The sequence below is a fragment of the Notamacropus eugenii genome, chromosome 2, assembly GCF_028372415.1.
Source record: "Notamacropus eugenii isolate mMacEug1 chromosome 2, mMacEug1.pri_v2, whole genome shotgun sequence".
NCBI lineage: Eukaryota > Metazoa > Chordata > Mammalia > Diprotodontia > Macropodidae > Notamacropus > Notamacropus eugenii.
In genome coordinates this window covers 79,966,715-79,986,331 of record NC_092873.1, presented here as the reverse complement: position 1 = coordinate 79,986,331, position 19,617 = coordinate 79,966,715, and the positions used below count along the sequence as shown (strand labels likewise).

The following is a 19,617-nucleotide window of genomic DNA, read 5'->3' as shown; positions in this document are numbered from 1 at the left end:
CCCTTATAACTGTAAACTCCACCCTTTTCATTTCACCCCTTTTGTTCCCTTCTCGGCAGCAAAGCCCAGCTGTCAACATCTGGACCACAGCTGTCTTCCCAGTTGCCTGAACCCCCCACTCTAGCCTGAGTCCTCCCCAAATTCCCCTTTCCCCTTCCCCCTCCAGGGTCTGCTAAATTGAACTGCCAGGCCCTGCATTTCTCCCCCCTTCTCTCACAGGACTCCTGCTGGGACAGGGACGGCCTGGGGAGGAGGGAGAGACAGCCCCACCCCGGAGATGCCCAGGGCTCTTGGCAGCATCCACAGGAGCCTTTAAGAGCAGCTGCCAATGACTCATTCACACAAACCCAAATACCCTTGGGCTGGGAACCCAAGAGTTCTATTTCCCTAGCAGATCCCCATCCCCAAACACTCACAAATGAAGCTCCTGTTCTTTCTTCTCTGGCCCAGTAACTTCAAGGACTCATGTCTAGCCCCTAATTCTTCCTTGTTCCTCCACTTGTCTCTTTTCATTTTCCCAACCCTAATCCTCTGGGAAGCGAGTGACCAAGTCAGTCCCAGAGTCCACAATTTCCTTAATTTTCTTTTATTTATACAAAAAAAAAAAAAAACAAACACAACACCCTCAACATCTTTATAATTTAAGAATCCCTCCAAGGAACTTCTGTCAGTCAGGGCCCTTCCCTTAAACCCTTCCCTATTGTCCTCTTCTGGCAATCCCTTTATAAGGCAGGGCCAGAGTGGGATGTCCCGGGAGGATATAACAGTACAAATGTCCTGTTCAAGAGATCAAACAGGTACATTGTGGTCTCCTATCCCAGTCTGGTCATAAAGCGAGGGACAACAAGGGGGACGGGTCCCCTGAGACATTAGGTTGTGACAAGAATTGGGAAGAAACAGAGAAGTGAAACAAAAAAACAAAAAAACCTTCAATATGAAGGCAGCAGATGTGGGGTAAGGGCATTTACAGGGTAAAAAATGAAGTGGGGTGACAATATCACTTCTAGGAGGATAACAAAACAGCCAAGAAAATGATGTCATATGCAACACCAACATGTTCACAGTTACTCCCCACCTCCTGTGACATCATTCCACTTCTGATATCATGGGACTGTCCTTCTGTCCTCTCTTTGGTCTGTGTGGGGTATGGCCCCTTGGGGGGGGAGAGAAGCACCTGAGGAGTCCTATTCAACAATGAGAAGGACCCTGAGAGGGAGCTATGCTCACCCCTCTCTCCCAACCACAGTTTGAAGAGCAAGAGTTAGATTGGAGGTTGGATAACTTTTGTTACCTTTCCTTCAAGTGATAACCAGTTCGGAAGGAAAGACTGAGAGATCCTGGGAAAAGGGAATATGTGCTCCTCGGACTCTCCTCAGTCACTCCCATGTGACTGAATCTGGTGTCTCCAAACTTCCATCCCCCTTGAGTTCAAAGTGCAATCCAGCAGGGTTATGGTGGGACCTCAACTCTGCTGGGGGAGAAAAGGTTAAGAATCCTGGATTCCCAGGATTGTTCCAGGGATGTGAGCTCCTGGGAAAGAGCAGCAGAAGAAATGGGGATCAATACTGGGGGGCTTGTCCTCCTGCCCCTCCCGGGGCTGCAGGCTTGGCCTGGGATCTCATGTGTTGGACGCTTGAGAGTATTTTTTTCTGGTGTCCAGCCAGAGTGACGCCGATTCGGAGTAGATCTCTGTGCAAAGGAGGAGTAGAAGTCATTAGATCATTATAGGCAATTTTTCTCAGAAATCTTCATTCTAACTTTTCTAATAATTTCTCATAAGATCTCAGGTTAGAAGGGACTTCAAAGTTTACCTAACCTTTATGTGTAAAGGAATCCCCTCTGCAAGACAGCAACTTATGGCTCTCTGGCCTTTGTTTCAGGACCTCTAATCGGCCCACTCTCCCCTGAGAGCAGTCCTTTCCACACTAAGACAGCTCTAATTATTAGAAAGCTTGTCCTGGCATTGAGTTAAAATCTATTCAATTTTTTTTTTGCCTGTTTCATGCATAAAAGAAAATACAAAGGATTATAAAGGAAACCAACTGTATTGAAATGCAGTTATCAAAACAGTTTTTAAAACTAAGAATACCTCCTCTAACATGTAGAGTTACCAGTGATTTGCAATGATTGAGAGGCGTTTCAATTACAGGTTGAATGAGAGAGGAACTTTGTATTTATTTATCTGACTTCCCATCATTACTCCTAGTTTGGTCCCCTCTGGCCAAGCAAAACAAGCCCAATTCCTTTTCCATGTGACAGGCCTTGAAATACTTGAGGATGTCTCCCTTAGTCTCTTTCCAGGCTAAACAACCCCAGTTCCTTCAACAAATCCTTATATGACACCATCTTGAGACCCCATACTATTCTGGTTACCGCTCTCTAGAATTTTCTAATTTGTCAGCAACCTTCTTTAAGAGTCCTAGTTTCTCACTACATCTGTACTTTTTCTTAGGGCTGGAAGCATCCAAACAGGTTGGACTGGGAAGAAGGGTGGAAGAAAGGAAAAAAAAAAATTTATTACTTGCCTACTATGTGCCAGGTACTGTGCTCAGTGCTTTACAAATATTATTTCATTTTATCCTTACAACCCTGGGAGGTAGGTACCAGCTATTATCCTTCCTCTTCTATTGTTGAGGAAACTGAGGAAACTAACAGAAGTTAAATGACTTGCTCATGGCTACACAGCTAGTAAATATCAGTGATTGGAAATGAACGTGGGTCTTCCTGATTCCAGGAAGGAGAGGGTGGGGTTAAAGACATGTCCAGGATCTGAGGTGGTCCTCAGAAAGTAGAACAAGTGGAAGCATTGCATGAGCAAACGCTGGATACTAATCCAATAATAGTCCAGGGCAATCTTCTCATTTTGCAAATGGCCTAGATAAATGAAGGGACTTGTCAAAGAGGTAATAAGTGGGTGGGTTAGGATTTTCCCCTGGAGTCTTCTGATGACAAACCTGGGGTTCTTTCCATTATAACACGCTGCTTCTCATGGCCAAAGGAAAGAGGAGAAAGAGACACCCAGATAAAGTGTTGGAGGGAGAAGGAGGCAACAGAAAGGAGCTGATGGGGAAATAAAAACCTGAAGGAAGAGGAGAACAGATGGAAAAGGAGAATCAACTACACTTTACCACAGTCCGAGGCACAGAACAACACAATAAATGCTCACTGACCAACTGACTGACAAAGGGAAAAGACCAGCAGAGTCTTTGGCAACAGATTTGCCTGACTTTACTGGGGGCTGAGAGAGAAGACAGAAGGGGAGAACTGAAGATGAGATAGAAAATGAGAAAACTAGAGGAGAGAGAAAAGATATGGGGAGAAAAATGAAGCAGAGTCAGGGAAAAGAAAGTGGAGACAGGTTCTTGTCCAGTCTTCCAGTACTGATGTAACCTCTCAGACTAGTTGCTTCCTTGTGTGTAAAATGAAGAGGACTGGACCTATGAACTACTTTATGACCTAACCTAAAGAGAGACTGTGGAAAAGGAATGGGGAAGGAGAGAGAGAGATGGGGAATGAAGAGAAAGGGAGCAGAGACACATACTGGATACCTAAGGCAAAAGGATTTCAAAGGTCATCTTGTCCAATCCTTCTCCAAAATATGAATTCTCTTCCCAGTTATGATAAATGGTCAAAAGACTTCTCCTGGGACAGAAAAGTCACTGCTTCCCATTTCACCAAGAATAACCCCAACTATTGGGAAGTTCTTCCAAATCTGCCCCTCCTGGAAACTTCCATCCTTTTATCCTAATCCTGGCTCCTGGGACCAGGCAGAACAAGTTGAACTAGATCCTCTTTTACATGACAGCCCTTCAAATACTTGGAGGCTGCTATCATACCACCTCTTTCACCACTAGTCTCTTCTTAAGACTAGATGTCTCTAACAATTCTTTGAATGCCCTGGGTTTGAATCCTCTCACCATCCTGTCATTCTCTTCTAGGAACAGAGGAAAACAGGGTGAGAAACATGGGAAAAGGGGGACATAGAGGAAGAAAGAAGAGAGAAAGTAAGATGGAGCCAGGAAAAAGGAGAATGTACATTCAGGGGAGAAATTTAAATGGAACAACAAAAAAAGCTCCAGATAGAAAGGAGGCAGTGGCAGGTGGAAAATCATTCATCATTTAAGGTTATTTTCTCCATGATTCTTAGATGTTCAGATTTTAAAGTTTTGAGAAATTTTTTTCATCACAGGGTTGTTGAAACTATCAATCAACATGCTTGATTTTATTGATGCTGTTGAAGCAATTCTCTCTACTCAAAAAAGGAAAGCTAATACTACAAATGGGTCAATCCAAAAGAATTCTACCCAAGTCCTCTGACACTCTTTTGGTTCCCCAAAGCCTCCACTGCCCCATACCTCCCATAGTTGTTGCTTCCCCACACAGGCCCCCAACTCACTCTGCTGAGATCTGACTGACCAGCTCAAAAGAGCCAAACCCAGCAGCTGCAAAGCTCTCTTCATATCGACCCATCTTGATTGCCCGAAGCCACTCGCCCACTGAGCCAAAGGCTGAGAAATGAGGCAACCGTTGATCCAGGAGAGGATGGGAGGCCCTGTGGGGCAAAGGAGAAGTATGGAAGTCTGAGCATTATTAGCACTGGGAGGAAGGAAATAAAAGGAGAAGAGGATAACATGATAGAACATTGCCAAATGGCCAGTTCTTGGGAAGCAGACAGAGAATGGTTGCATACGACATCACAACAAAGCATCTTTCTGGAGGAGGGACATTCTCCAATAGTCATTCCAATAGAATGTCAGGTGCTAGACCAATAGAATATCAGAGTTCTCACCCTCCATTCTCCCCCAATAGAATATCAGAGTTCTCACCCTCCATTCTCCCGGGCCACAATTTTGAGGCTGGCAGGGTTACGAATCAGCTTGTCAAGGGCACTGACAACCTGGGGGAAGCGAGGTCGTGCATTTCGGTCCTTCTGCCAGCAGTCCAGCATGAGCTGGTGCAAGGAGGTGGGGCAGTCTGAGGGTGGGGGCAGTCGGTAGTCTTGCTCAATGGCATTGATGACCTGACAGGTAGGAAGGGAAAAATAGTCAAGAAGTAGTGAGGTTCAGATGATCAGTGGGTATTCTGAATGAAGATGTTTTTACAGAGATTCGGGGACGGCAACCAGATTGGCCATGTATGACCAACCTATGCGTACTCCATTTGGGATGGGTATAGGTATGGAGAAAAACCCTTCAAATGCCTTCTATGGCCTTTGAACTGTGGTCTAGATAGAAAGCCTTTCTTACCCTGCGCTCCAGCCTCTACCTCCCTAAAGGAAAGAGCACTGCATTTGGAGTCAAGCAGTTCAATTTCTGGGTTTGAATTCTGGTTCTGTTGCTACTTTTATGACTTTAGATAAGTAACTTAACTTCTCTGGAGCTCAGTTTACTCATCTGTAAAATGAGAGGGTTGCTAAGCTCCCTTTCACCTCTAAATCCTATGAACCCCTGAAGATTCAATCCTATCCTAAACACCAAAGATGTCTTCCTACCCACGCCATCTCAAATTCTCTTCCCTCCCAACTTAATAATGGTAGATGGATGACTGTAGGGTGGAAGGAAAGACCACATAGAAAATCTCCAGAAGAATTCTGTATAATGCATTTTAAGGCAAGAAAAACATATCTAGTGGGATCATCTTGAGGAAAGAGACTTACATCCTGGTTGCTCATGTCCCAATATGGACGTTCCCCAAATGACATGACTTCCCACATCACAATCCCATAACTCCAAGCATCACTGGCTGATGTGAATTTCCGGAAAGCAATGGCTTCAGGGGCTGTCCAACGGATGGGGATCTTGCCTCCCTGAACAAAAGGATGAGAAAGACAATGTGAGAGATGCTCCAACCCCAGCTCTAACTACCTAACCCTGACTTACTTTCCACACACAACCCAGACATTCAGCTTTGGTCCCAGGCTTCTTCTTAGAGAGGCAAAGTGGAAGAGTTCAAGAGGGAAAAAAGAAACTAAACTCGGAGCCTGGAAACCTCGGTTAAAATTCAGGCTCTGGGACATGTCTGTGTGATACTTCTCTGGGCTTCAGTTTTCTTATCCGTAAAATGGGGCTACTGATACTAGCTACATTACAGGACTGTCATGAGAAAAGTGCTCTGCAAACTTTTAAAACATTATAAGATCTAAATTGTTATCTGCTCCCTAACTCAAAGTCTAACCACCAAACCTCAACCACATGCATACAGGCAGCTCTTATTCCTTCATTAACAGACCCAAGTGATCTGTTTTCCATCTTCCCAGGTGTCTCACAGCTCCTAGTCCTTCCCCCAAACCTAAATATCAAATCCCTCAATCTCTGGCCCCATGTCTTTTTCCTGGTCCTCTTTCCCTCCCCTTTTTGCCACAAATACCCAGGCATCCCACTTCCCTCGACTCCTCCACCTACCAAGGAGCTGGTGTAGGTGGGGTCAGAGGAATTCTCTTCCAGGAACCGGGAGAGACCAAAGTCAGAAACCTTACAGACCAAGTTGCTGTTCACCAAAATGTTTCGGGCAGCTAGATCTCGATGCACATAGCTCATCTCTGCCAAGTATCGCATGCCTGAGGCAATGCCCCGAAGCATGCCCACCAGTTGGATGGCTGTGAACTGTCCATCATTCAGCTGACAAGAGGAAGGGGGATATTGGGAGAGGGAAAGATAAGACAAGAGGATCAGAGAAGGCAGGAGGACTTGGCAAGATACCCATCAGTCCCCTCTCTTGAAATGTTCTTCTCAACTTCCTTTGGGACCCACCTCAAAATTGACCTCATTTAGGAATCTTTCCCCAGATTCCAGCTGATGCCTTTCTTACTCTGATTCCCTTTCAACCTATACTTTGTTGCTTGGTTCCAGACTTGCACAATTCTACCAATGTGAGAACAGAGGAGTGCCCTAGATTTGAAGTAGAAGGACCTGGGTTTGAATCCCAGCCCTACTGCTTACTAACTTTGGGTTGGTCACTTAATCTCTTAGAGCATCCGTTTCTCATCCAAGAAGGGGCTGGACTGGATAATCTGGTTCTAGATCCTCTAAGTGTATGTATCCTGTCTCTTTAGGCTAAATTATCAGACAGAGACTATATTTTCTATTTCTTTTCTATCCCTTAGTACATACTCTGCACCCAACAGATAGTTAATAAATGTATCTGCTAACTGCTCTTTAATATATTATTATCATTTAATTATTTACTTAGTAAAGCTTTTAATAGGCTCCTCTTTATAGATGGGGTGTCATATTGCAGTTTTAAGCTTAGTAAATTTAATCAATAAGCTTCATTAATAGTCTTAACAAGCTATTAAAGCTTAAAACTCCACTAAGACTTTTGGGGACACCCTGTACACACCTGACCCATCAAGTTTTTTCCCTTGTGCTGATGGATTTGCATGGATCCAACCATACTGGAGCTCAAGCTATTTGGCAACCAATATTAAGGTGGGTCTGGGTCAGAGGAGGGGAACCTGTGACCTCAAGGCTACATGTGGCCCTCTAGGTCCTCAAGTGCGAACCTTCCACTCAATCCAAACTTCACAGAACAAATCCCCTTAATAAAAGGATTTGTTCTGTAAAACTTGGACTCAGTCAAAAGGCCAAACCCAAGGACCTAGAAGGCCACAGGTGCCCCACCCCTGGTCTGGGCCTTGCTACTACCTGAGCATAGTTACTAGTTATTTAGTATTTCTACTCCCTGAGGATAGCTAGCAGAGAGTAGGATGTAGTTGTGACCAGGAAATAGGACGAACATAGGACGTAAATCTCAACCTTGACCTCAGTAATAGGAGTCTTAAGTTTCTAAATTAACCAACTATCAAATAACACATCTGCTGCTCGATCAGGAAGCAAGAACAGGGTCACAACAATCCCCTGCAGGGAGAGGTGGGAGGTAGGGAAAGAATACATGAGATCTCCTTCAAATATAATAATATCTGCAAAGCATTTCGCACCAGGCCTGGCACATGGCAGCAACTTAATAAATTCTTATTCCCTTTTTCATCCCAGAAGTACAAAGGTACTGCTAGCTGTCTCTGGAGAGAAACTGAACTGATATACATAATAGGGTGATGGTATGAGCTCTGAGATAAACACCTAAAATAAGTCTTCCTTTATCTTTGTTAAAAGAATAAGGATAGGGACAGGAAACCATAGCAGGAAAAAAAAAAGGTTAGCTCTGCTACTTATTATCTATGTGACTTTGGGCAAGTATTCCCTTCTCTGGGTCTCAGTTTCTTCATCTGTAAAATGAACAAATTGAATTAGAGGATCTCTAAGATCCTTTACAGCTGTAGATCTAAGCTGTCATGATCTTAGGGGAATGAGATGGGAGAGGTATGGGAAGTCAGGCATCTTCCCTTTGATGCTGCATAACACAAAGAAACATTCTATTCCAGCTCAAGAGAAAAACCATGGGGATTGGGAGGGTATAACCCTGGGAAGCTACAAGGGCAAGGAAGTAGGACTTACCCGAAGGAAGGAGTCCAGTGCACCATTTTCCATGAATTCAGTTAGGATCATGACAGGTACACTATTGGTGACTACGCCCTCTAGTCGAATGATATTGGGATGTTCAAACTGGCCCATAATGGAGGCCTCACTCAAGAACTCCCTTCTCTGCCTCTCCGTATAGCCACCTTTTAGGGTCTTGATAGCCACACAGCTTTCCTTCTTTCCTGGAGTTTTCAGCCATCCCCGACACACTTCTCCAAATTCTCCTAAGGAAAAAGAAGCTAGGTGTTTCACTTTTTTTTACTACCGAGGGACCTTGCCTTCCTTTACATAACCCTTTGCTTTCTCCACCTCTAGTTCTTGACTTCAATCTCAGAGGCCCAAATAACTAGCCTTAAAACCCCACAACATAGCGATCCCTCCCCTATATTCCCATTCCATGAACAAGTACCCAAGGACCCTGCACCCCCCCAACTTTTGTACTTCTTACCTGCACCAATCACCTCCTCAATCTTGACATAAGATACATCGATCTCCTTTGCAAATTCTCTGACAGCCTCATTGGGGTCTTCATAAGTGAAGGGGTCAATGTAGACTTTTGTGCCTGGGGAGTAGTGTGGGGAAGCCATCCGTAAGGGATACACTTACCCAACTATTTCCCTAAAGTAGTCGTAACAGTATGACAGAATTAAAGACCTTAGAGCTGGAAGAAACAAACTATTTCAACCTCTATTAAAACTGAGGCCCAGAAAGTATAACTGACTTTCCCAGGGATGAACATGTAATAAGTAATAGAAGTAAAATTTGAATGTGACTCTAAATCCTTTCCTCTAGTCCACAGTATTAACTTCTAGGACTCCAGATATCTTCTCTAAAATCTCACTAATCCCTCTCCTCCCAAAACCCCAGTATCCTTCCCAAGCCAGGGCCCAGAACTCAGGTTTCTAGTTATACCATGCACACACCATGCCCGATGAGATATTGTCCATGCTTGTCAGAATATTCAGCATCTCTCCCACTGCTCTGTTTCCTGTAGTCAATGGGAAGAGGCAGAGGAATCAAGACTTAGGCTTATCTCTGTTTCCCATGGATGGAGAAAGGGGGATCAAAGAGATTCCATATAAAATCCAATATCACTTTCCCACTCACTAGAAATGCCATCTGACTTGCCCTGGATCCAGGAGACAAATGATTGTTTCAGAGCACAGAGGATGGAACTACTGGTTCTCACCTGAGGCAGAGGACTGCGATGACAATGACCACGAGGATCAGAATTACCCCCACAGCTGCTGTGCCCGAGATCAGTGCCAGCTGGTCCTTCCAGTTCTCATTCTCTATTTTCAGAGAGAACAAGATGGGGAGTCAGAATGGACAGGACCCTTGAGAGAGTGGTATGAAGGAATATTTGGCTTATTGACCTTACTCTTCCCCCATCCCTCTCCCCAACACTGAACTAGAGAAGGATGGTGGTTATGGGTTTGGCCATCATGACTGTGTGAAGAAAACAGAGACTGAGGACAGAAACAGAACAAGAAGTCTAAGATAGAAAACGAAAATGGAGATGGATTAGGAAATGGTCATACAAATGAACAGGGAAAGACCCACCACAGAGATAATAGTCAAGAACCCAGAAGACCCTCTTCCCATTCTGTTCCTGACCCCACTATAAATCTCTCACCATCCAGTTTGGTTTGGCTATCATGCTCACGGCCAAAGGGCCCATAGCCAGCCTCAGAGCGTGCCCGAACTTGAACAAGGTAACTGGTCCCCCTCTTCAGTCCTTGTAGTTCTGCTTGGTTTTCTGATGTTTTTAGAAAGCGTACCCCACTTGGTCCTTCCACACCCTGTCCTCAGTGAGGGAGGCAAAGAATGGCTGTGAGTTAAGATTTCAGGTTCTCTGTTTAACCCCCTACTTCAGCTTTCCCTCTCCCCATTAACTCTCATCCCCTCCCCAATGCCATCCCCTAATTATTTTTTACTGTTTATGCTGAATTGAACAACTTGTTTTGATTTGTGTCTTATGTGTCTCAAGAAAGGTGAGGAGTTCATGTCAGGTATAGAACCCAATACCCCTTCCTTACCACACAAAAGGTACTCAGTCAGTAATGACTAAATCTGTCTTTAAAATAGAGATTAAACCCTAGGGTCCTCTGCCCCACCTCAAGGACTTCAGTATCTGAGTAATTCTCACCTTCTCATGGTACTTGACTTCATAATCCAGTACAGCCCCATTGGATGGATGGGGAATGGACCAAGTCAGGCTTAAGCTGCTGGGGGATGCTCCTGTCACCTGGATATCTGATACTGGAGGTGGTACTGGAGAGAGACAGGTCAGGCAAGTTAACGCCCTTCCTCACTCTAAACTTGCCCCTCATCAGGCAAGTGCTTTCCTTGCCCTTCCCAATCTCTTCAGACTCCCCACTGTTCCTATAATCTCCTTCCTCAGCTCTGCCTAGAGTTATGATCTCTCCTCTGTGTCCTCCAGGCCCAGGCCAATCATGAGCTCTCTATAGACCTCCAATCTTGAGTATCTTTACTCTCCTTTTTTCCCTTATAACCTCAAACCAATTAGACCTTTCTGGTCCCTCACTTTCATCCTCACCACCCTTCTTATTTATCCTTCTTCCCTAGTCCCTGATTCCCCAATCTTACCCTCTCGGTCTGTGGTGACATTGACCGCTTCCACTGGAATGGGCCCAAAGGCCATAGAGGATACCCCATTGATGGCCATGACCTCAAAGGCATAGGTAAAGTCAGGACGGAGCCCTTGAACCCCTACCCAGGGTTCAGCCAGGTTTTCAGGACCTGGATCAAAGGTCAGATCTCTTCCACATGGTACACAAGAGGCCCGTGGATGGCATTCATGGCAACGAAGAGCATATGTCAGGTCTCCTCGGCCTCCCGATTCAAGTGGAGCACTCCAGTCCAGACGAAGAGATGAGCCGTTGAGACGGGCCACTACACTTCGTGGGGCTGAGGGTGGTGCTGAAGGAGATGGGGAACACAGACACAGAGAAGTAATGACAGAGGCAAAGACAAAAGATAACAGCAGGACAAATAAATAGATAACTCACAGAGAGACATAGAGAAAAATACATGTACATAAAAAAAAAAGGAACCAAAATAATCCCACCAGACCGATAGACAGAGGGAGAAAGGGGCAGAGACAAAAAAGGTCAGTTTGCTTTCTTATGAAGCACAAAACCTTCACTACTAAGTGCTTAATAAATATTGGTTGAGTTGAACTGAATGGAATTACAGGTGGTGTGTGTTGCTCAATTTTTATGACTTTGAGGGACAAGATTCTCAAATCCTGAGGAGATCTGTTGAAGATCACCTTGCTCAGACCTTCCCACCTCTCCACACCATACACAGCAATTTTAAAGATGATGCCAAGACATCATCAGATTTCTGGGCCCTGGTTACTTACTGGTACAAGGAGCTCCCACGGGGTCTTTGCGGGCACGAAAGTAGTTATTGCGGCACTGGCAAATGGTGGAGCCAGGGGAAGTGGATTGGCTATTAGCTGGACATGATTGGCATGACCCCTCTCCTGCAAGAGGCTTGAAGGCTCCCTGCATACAGGCTGTGGAAGAGAAGAGACTAATCACCAAAACCATTTTCTACTGGCCAATACATTTCACCTGACTCCAAAGTTTCATGAATACCAGTTAATAGTAGAGAAGAGAAGGGAGAGGGTCAGGAACCCAGAAAGACAGGGGAAAAGGCATTTTCCTGCAAAGAGAAAACAAACAGGAAAAAAGAAGGAAGAAAAGGAGTCAGAAATCATACTGAATAAGTCAGGTCCATGAGGTTTTTGTCCCCTGACTCCAAGCTTGGTCAAGATCTGATGAAATTCTTAGTGCTTAGGTTAAAATTCTCAGAGTCAGGAAAAGAGATGAATGTGGTTGAGGTTTGAGAAAGAGGCTAAAGTAGAGAAGGGAAAGATTAGAGGAAGATTAGAGGTGATCTGGAGTCATGAATTAGGTTTAGATATCATGAGGTACTTCCTGAAAAGAAAGACTAGGAAACCTAAGAGAGGGGGGACCATTAGATATAGAAACAAAAGAGCTATAGGAACTAAGAGGGAAGAATTCTGGGAATCATAGAATCCTAAACTACAGATTGCAAAGACTTCAGAAATCACAATTTCTAACCTATTAATTTTAAAGATGGGAAAGTAACTTCTCCAGGGTCCCATAGCTAATAAACAGCACAGTCAAGTCTTAAACCCAGGTCCAATTCTCTTTGTATTACACCACACTGCCTGCCTATGGATAAAAGAGAAGTAGGGGTCAGGGGTTGAGGGTGGGCAATATATGGGAGCAATCCTCACCTCGACACTTGGTGTTGTCTTCAACTGCTTCGTGGCCTGCAGCACACATACAGCCAGTGACTGGTTGCTCTGCCCACTGGCCATCTTCCCGGCAGTAGAGGCTAGGACCAGGGCCAGGGGCTGGGACAGCCTCTGCCACACAGCTCCCAGCTACAGGCACCACTAGTTCATGAGGCACAGTCTCAGGGAAATGGGTCAGGTTGACAGTTAGCTGGGGACATTTCTTATAGAAGAGGTGGAGGGATAACAGGGCCATGCAGGCACCCTGCTCTTGAAAGGCCAGGTAGAAACCAGCTTTGGTGAGAGGGCCCAGCCTCAGGGTCTTCACATTCGCCTTCCCAGTTGGCTCAACCCCTGGGCGTTTCCGAGTCAGGTGCTCTGCTGCAACTGTGTCCACCTGTTCAGGTTTGTGGGGGAGGCAATGTTTACATCTGTAACTGTTTCCCAAGACCCATGTATACTATTGCCAATGCCCCAGTTCTTCTCTGAGTTCTCCCTAGCACCCCATTCTTCTAGAGCCCATGTCCTGGCTTCTCAGACTCTAGCTTCATCTTCATCTGCCCCTTCACTCAGCCCTTCCCACCCAAGTCTTTGTTCCCCTTCTAAGACCAAGGCACCCTGCTTTCCTAGCCCCTTAGTTTTCCCCTAAATAAAGCTCTATTTAGAAATGAGAAATTGGTTAATTTCATGTAATCTCCTCCCCCTCCCCCATTCCTTACTTGCACCTCACTCCCCAATCTTTACGCATTTGATGCTTCAGGTCTAGATACCTTGATATAGGGATTCTCCATCCAAGAGGGTGAGAGGGCCGTAGCAGTGTCAGCATCACTCTCATAGTAGAAAACAGTGAAAGTCTCCTTGCAGGCACGTCCTGCCCGGGGCAAGGATAGGCATTCCAGCATGGTAAACCGTAAGGTAGCATAGACAGTTCTTGCCCCTTTCCGGGGCACCCAACCTGTTCGAAGCCAGTGGGGCTGTCCAGGGGGCCGCTGCACATCACATACTTCATATGTCCGAACACTGTGTTGTTCTTCATCCAGCCCGCTCAGCTCTTCCCACTATTCAGAGAAGAGATGCTATAAGCAGAGGCAGGGGGAATGTGGGAAAGGGAACCGAACAGAAGTAGCAAAGAAAAAGAATTGGGCCTCTCCTCAGACCACCTGGTAGGGAATCTGGCTCAAAGGTCTATGCACAGGAAGATGACAGAAGCTGAGATCAAAGGTTCATGTATACGAGGTTAGAGGGCCAAGGCTCAACAGTTGCAATTTCAGGGCAGGTTGGGTCAGTCTTTAAGGAGGGAGTAAAGAGGACTGAGCAGGAGAAAGTGAAAGTTGAAAGAGAAGAGATATCTGAGCATCTGATAGCTAAAGGACTAGGACAGGGAGATTAATGGTAGAAAAGCTTAGGAGAAGGATGCTTGGAGGGTTGAGGGGGTAGGCTGTGTCCTTATCATGTAAGTTTTCTTCCCCCACCCCCCACCCCATGATCCCTTCTTCAAGTTAAGTCAAAAAGTATGGACCAAGACTGTGCTAAACTTTAGAGAGGCAAAAAATGGTCTCTGATCTCACAGTCATGGAGGAGACAACATGAAAATATTTATGTACAAACAAGATATATTCAGGATAAATTGGAGATATCAGAAGGAAGGCACTACCATTAAGAGGGAATCCGGAAAGGCTTCCTGAAGGTGGGATTTTAGCTGAGACTTGAAGAAAGCCAAGGAAGCCAGGAAGCAGAGGTGAGGAGGGAGAGCATTCCAAGGATGGGGACAGCCAGTAAAAATCCCAGAGTCAGGAGATGGAGTGTCTTGTATGAGGAACTGCAAGGAGGCCTGTGTCACTGGATCACAAAGTGCATGGAAGGGAGGTAGAAGGTACCAGAAGACTGGAAAGATAGAAAGGGGGCAGGTTATTAAGGGTGTTAGAAGGCAAACAGAGGATTTTATATTTGATCCTAAAGAATATAAGGAGTCATTGGAGTCAATTTAATAAGTGACATGATTAGACTTGTACTTTGGGCATGTAGGTAGACAGAGTGCCAGGTCTGGAGTCTGGAAGATCTGAGTTCAGATGTGAACTTAGACACTTACTAGCTGTGTGACCCTGGGCGAATCACACAATCTCTAGGTTTGCTTTGCTTTCCTCATCTATAAAATAGGTATAATAATAACACCTAGCTCCCAAGGTTGATGTGAGAATCCAATGAGAAAAATAATTGTAAAGCTCTTAGCACAGTGCATAGCACATGGTGGCTGCCTAGTAAATGCTTATGTCCTTCCTTCCTTCCTTCTTTTCTTCCTTCTTTGACAGCTGGGTGGAGGATAGACTGGAGTAGGGAAACATTTGAGGCAAGAAAATCAACCAAAAAGCTATTGAAATTGTTCAGGCGTGAGGTCATGAGGACCTATACTAAGGTGGCAGCTATGTGAGTGGAAAGAAAGGTGTGTATACAAGAAATACTAGGAAGATAGAATCAACAAGATGTGGGAACAGATTAGAACTGGGGGGAGGGAGGAACAAAGTAGGAGAGAATGATGAGTTGAGGATGATATCTCAGTTCTGAGGTTGGAAGCCTCAGTGACTAGGTTTGGTTTTGGGTGTGTTGAGCTTAATGTATCTGCAGAACACCTAATGTGAGATGTCCAATAGGCAATTGGAGGTGTGAGAGTGGATGGTTAGGAGAGAGGTTAGGGCTGGACAGATCAGAGAGTCATTTGCATAGAGAGAAGGTAAATGAATTCACATAAGCAGATGAGATTGTGATCAAAAGAAAATAGAGGGAGAACAGAAAAGGACACCTATGCATGTGGTCTCCTCTTCCCATCTTCTATGTCCTTGACCCTGGCTCTTACCTGTCCCTCCACCTGAGGATAAGTAACCCATTTCAGATCTGCTGTCTCCAGCTTTGTGTTCAGGAGGGTCTCTAGGAAAGATAGAAAGGCACAATCAAGGTCAATGAAGCTGGGGGGCAGGAAAGATGGACCCACATATCTTTGATCTATAGGGGTAAAGGTACTGAGGGAGATGAAACCTCACAAGTCTGATTTAGTGGGATTTTATTAGCAAAGGAAATGAAGTTCCAGAGATGGGGGTGGGAGTTAATCCTGTTTTTTCCCCCTCACCCTCTGGTCTTCTTTTTTCTCTTGGGCTGCCAGCTCCACCCGTAACAGCTGGCAAATGCCTGGTTCACCCCTGAGGGATCCCCAAGATCCTGGCCCTCTTCCCTACATTGGTGGATCATGGAGGAGAGCCTTTAAGTCTAGAAAGCAACAGGTTAAGAAGGTGTTCAACAAAGACCATCAAGCACCCTTCACCCAATCTCCCCAGTAAAATGTAATCGCTTAAAGACTGGGAAAGGTCTGTCAGAAAAAAAACAATCTTTTAAACATATTGTCAACGTCTAACACGAGATGTTTAACAAATGTTTGTTGAATTTAGTTAAATCGAATTGATTCACTGACCCATAAGACATTGAACCCTCCCTTGTAGGGCAAAGGACTGGTGAAGAGGCAACATTCCCCTCCCTCTTCTCTCAGGATCCAGGTTCTATTTTCACAGCCTCCACTTCTCTCTCCTCAACTCCTACTCCCCTCCTAAGACATAGACATTCATTCCATCCTTCAGACAGTAGTTCTTCCTTTTCAGTTGCTGCTCCCCCACTGGGACCTAAACCCCCCCCCCCCCAAAAAAAGTCCCTTTCCCCATCAGGATCAACTCTCACTTTCCAAGTAGGGCCTAGACGTTTAGGTTTCATGCCCTGGCCCCCCTATTGGGGCCTCACATCTGGATCTGGTTATGGGAAGGAAAAGGGGAGGAGATGAGGAAAGCCCCCCCCTACACACACACACACACACACACACACACACACACACACACACACACACACACACACACACACACAGACACACACACACACACCTGGCTTTGCTCCTGCAGCTAGGAGGGGAGGAGGAGGCGGGGCTGGCGGAAGGAGGAGATTAATAGAAACTGCAGAGCCCTAGGCTGGGGAGGGGAAGGAAAAAAGGTAGGGGAGGGAAATCCCCCTTCAAATGCATGGCTAGTTGGGGCAAAATGCCTCCTAGGGCTCTGGGAAGAGAGTGGAGGGTGCCGAGGATAGTGAGTCGATTTCAGGTACAAGCCACCTGAATCCAGGAAGGAGGGCAGGGTCTGAAGGGGAGACAGAAAAGGTGAAAGAGATAGCCTCTTCCCTTTCACTGAACTCTCCTCCTACCAAGGAGAAGAATTTCTCTCTCTGACTCTGAGTCACTTGGGAGCCCCACCATCCTAAGGCAAAGCCGCCTAGCAACCCTCCAGGGGTGGTTGAAATATTAGAGAGAGCTTGGGACAGGTTCTGGGAAGTGGATTGGAGGAAGGTAGAGGTCTCCTCCCTCCATTGTTTCCCTCTGAAAAGTTTTTCCTGTCTACTTTATACATCATCTCTGTCAGTCATTTTCTCTATCTCTTTCTGTGTATCTCATCTCTAAGAGTCTCTGTCTATGCCTTGGTCTCTCTGGGATCTGTCATTTCTGTCTCCCTCTTCACTACTCTTTCTCTCCCATTCTGTGTCCTATGCCTCACAACTCTCTCTCATTCTTCAATTCTGTTTCCCTCATATTGTGTATCTTTTTCATCTACCATCTGACAACTACATTCCTTTTTCCTTCTGTTTCTTTTTTCTAGTTCCTCAATTCTTTTTTTCTTCTCTTCTCACTTTCCCTCTCCTCTTCTCTCTCTCTCTCTCTGTCTCTCTGTCTCTCTCTCTTTCCACAAGTCTTTTCCCTTTCTATCCTATTTCCCAGCCTTTTCTAGCCCAGAGAGTTTATCTTCCCTCTCCACATGCTTTTTGGCCTCCACTTCTCTTTGATCCATGGCCCAGTGCTCTCTGGTGCTCAGCCCTAAGAAAAATCAGGATTTTCCAAATACCTTTGATTCTTCCCCTTTACCTCCTCCATGGCCCACTCCCCAGAGACCCCCTTTGATTCCAGGCAATCAAAAGAGGAGGGGGGAACTCAGTGAAAGAGATCAAGGCAATAGGAAGGGGATTTACAGGGCTCTTGCTTCCCCCTCCAAAAGAATGGAGCCTGAAAGACAAACATATTTGCAAAAAGAGAAAAAAATGCTTACAGGATAACCAGGAGCTGGTGCCTGGGTGGCAGGGTTAGTTAACAAGAGTTTTTTGGATTTGGGGTGGAGATTGGGGTAGGGTCTATAGTAGATTTTTGGGTGCCAGAGACTGATTGGTGAGTACTCTTTGGTAACATGGAACATAACTCTGAGAAAGGTATCAGTGTAGGGGAAGAATTCCAGTCAAAATCCCTTCATTTGAGAGCTAAACTGTTTACAGACATTAAAGCGTGTGAATGTGGATAGAGCTGAAGTACTGGGATGCTTTGGGGCCTAGGTATAGAAGGAGAGTGTGAAGAGAGCTGAAGTTCTGGGGCCTAGGTACTGGGGAGCAGACCCATATGGTTGGGGGGGGGGGTTGCTCCTGAGATGAGGAAGAGTTATTTTGAAGGCATTATTTGGGTAATGCTAGTAGAGGAGGTAAGATGTAAATTCATCTGTCTCATTTGGGACAATTCATTGTCTCATTTGAGGAGGGCTCGCCATTTGGCAAGAAGGACTATATTAGTTTGGGGGTAGGTACAGCAAGCTTAGGAGAGTCAGAAGGAGAGTTTGGGGCTAAAGTTTAAGCTATTAGGGGGAAGGTAGTGAGGGAAGAAATAAAGGGGCTTAGGAGAAAATTATAAAGTCTGGGAGAAGAGAATGAGGAGCTGAGGTGGGGAAACGTCCCAGGACAAGGGATTCAACTCCCTCTTCTTTGCAAACAAAAGAAAAATCCACTTCCCTGCTGGGCAGCCTACCTCCCCCCTTCCCTTTCTACCCCCACCCCCCATCCACAACCTCCAATCCAGATCCTTTTCCCCGGCCCAGGGACCGAAAGGCCGAAGGAAAGAGGAGAGAATCAACCCCTTATCTCCTGGGACAAACTTGAAGCCTCTGGGAACCGGGAAGGGAAAAGTTCCCCCAAACTCACCCACCTTCTAGCGCAGAAGCCAGGGACGCCCAGCAGAGCAGCGCTCGAAACTCCATGGCGCCACCTGGTTCCCAATTAGATCCGAGTTTGGGGGGCGCGAGCCCCCCCAGGTCTGAAACCCTCTGATTAGGAGCACAATTCTTGCCCCCCGCAGCGCTTTCTTGGCTCGCAGTCTTGTCGGTACCCCACCATACGGGGGGAACGCGAGGATCCAGAAGACACCCCAGATTAGAGCTCCAAGTGTCTTTGCTTCTCCCGGGTTGGGGGTTTAGCTTATCCTTCTTTCTGAGTAGTTTAATCTAGAAAGTGTGGAGACCATAAGACTCTCTTAAGTTGGGGCACAGTCAGAGAAGTAGGGCTGGAGTTGGGGGATCGCTCTGGATTCTCAAGATCCCGCCCGGGGGCCTCTCCTGGCAGAATCGGGGTGCATCTAGGTCTCCCTACCCCTTCTTTCCAATAACTTTGCTCCCACTGGGCCCCCAGAGTCCGCTCCCGCCAGCGAAGGAGGGAGAAAGAGAGGGAGGGGAGCAAGCAGTAAGATGGGGCCTGAACCGGGGCAGGGGCTGGGACTGGTACTGGGGCCCGGGCCAGCTCCTCCGCTGGGGAGGGAGGGAGAGAGGAGGGATTGACGATCTAGGGAGAAGCGGACTGGCTGGGCAGGGCCCCCAGGGAGAGAAGGGGCAGGACTGCCCGGATTGGAGCCCGCGGATTACTGAATAATTCATGAGGAAAGTAGAGTTGGGAACTAAAGGCGGGGGGGGGGGAGAGATGGAGGAGGAGCCGGGAAGTTAGAAGAAAGTTTGGAGAAGA

At 46.1% G+C, this 19,617-nt stretch overlaps 1 protein-coding gene across 1 annotated transcript; it reads right to left on the bottom strand.

Moving 5' to 3' along the window:
* Positions 1 to 570: 570 nt before the first annotated feature.
* Positions 571 to 19,405, bottom strand: EPHB4 (EPH receptor B4). Its single transcript, XM_072641371.1, has 18 exons — positions 19,252 to 19,405; positions 18,812 to 19,106; positions 15,623 to 15,693; positions 13,542 to 13,829; positions 12,772 to 13,168; positions 11,866 to 12,021; positions 11,088 to 11,420; positions 10,627 to 10,751; positions 10,114 to 10,279; positions 9,667 to 9,769; positions 9,401 to 9,465; positions 8,926 to 9,039; positions 8,454 to 8,701; positions 6,402 to 6,617; positions 5,657 to 5,806; positions 4,827 to 5,020; positions 4,397 to 4,552; positions 571 to 1,689 (listed from the first exon to the last, which is right to left on the bottom strand). Exons 2-18 carry the CDS (start codon positions 18,861 to 18,863, stop codon positions 1,560 to 1,562), a joined length of 2,964 nt encoding a protein of 987 aa, XP_072497472.1. The 5' UTR covers positions 18,864 to 19,106; positions 19,252 to 19,405; the 3' UTR covers positions 571 to 1,559.
* Positions 19,406 to 19,617: the final 212 nt, after the last annotated feature.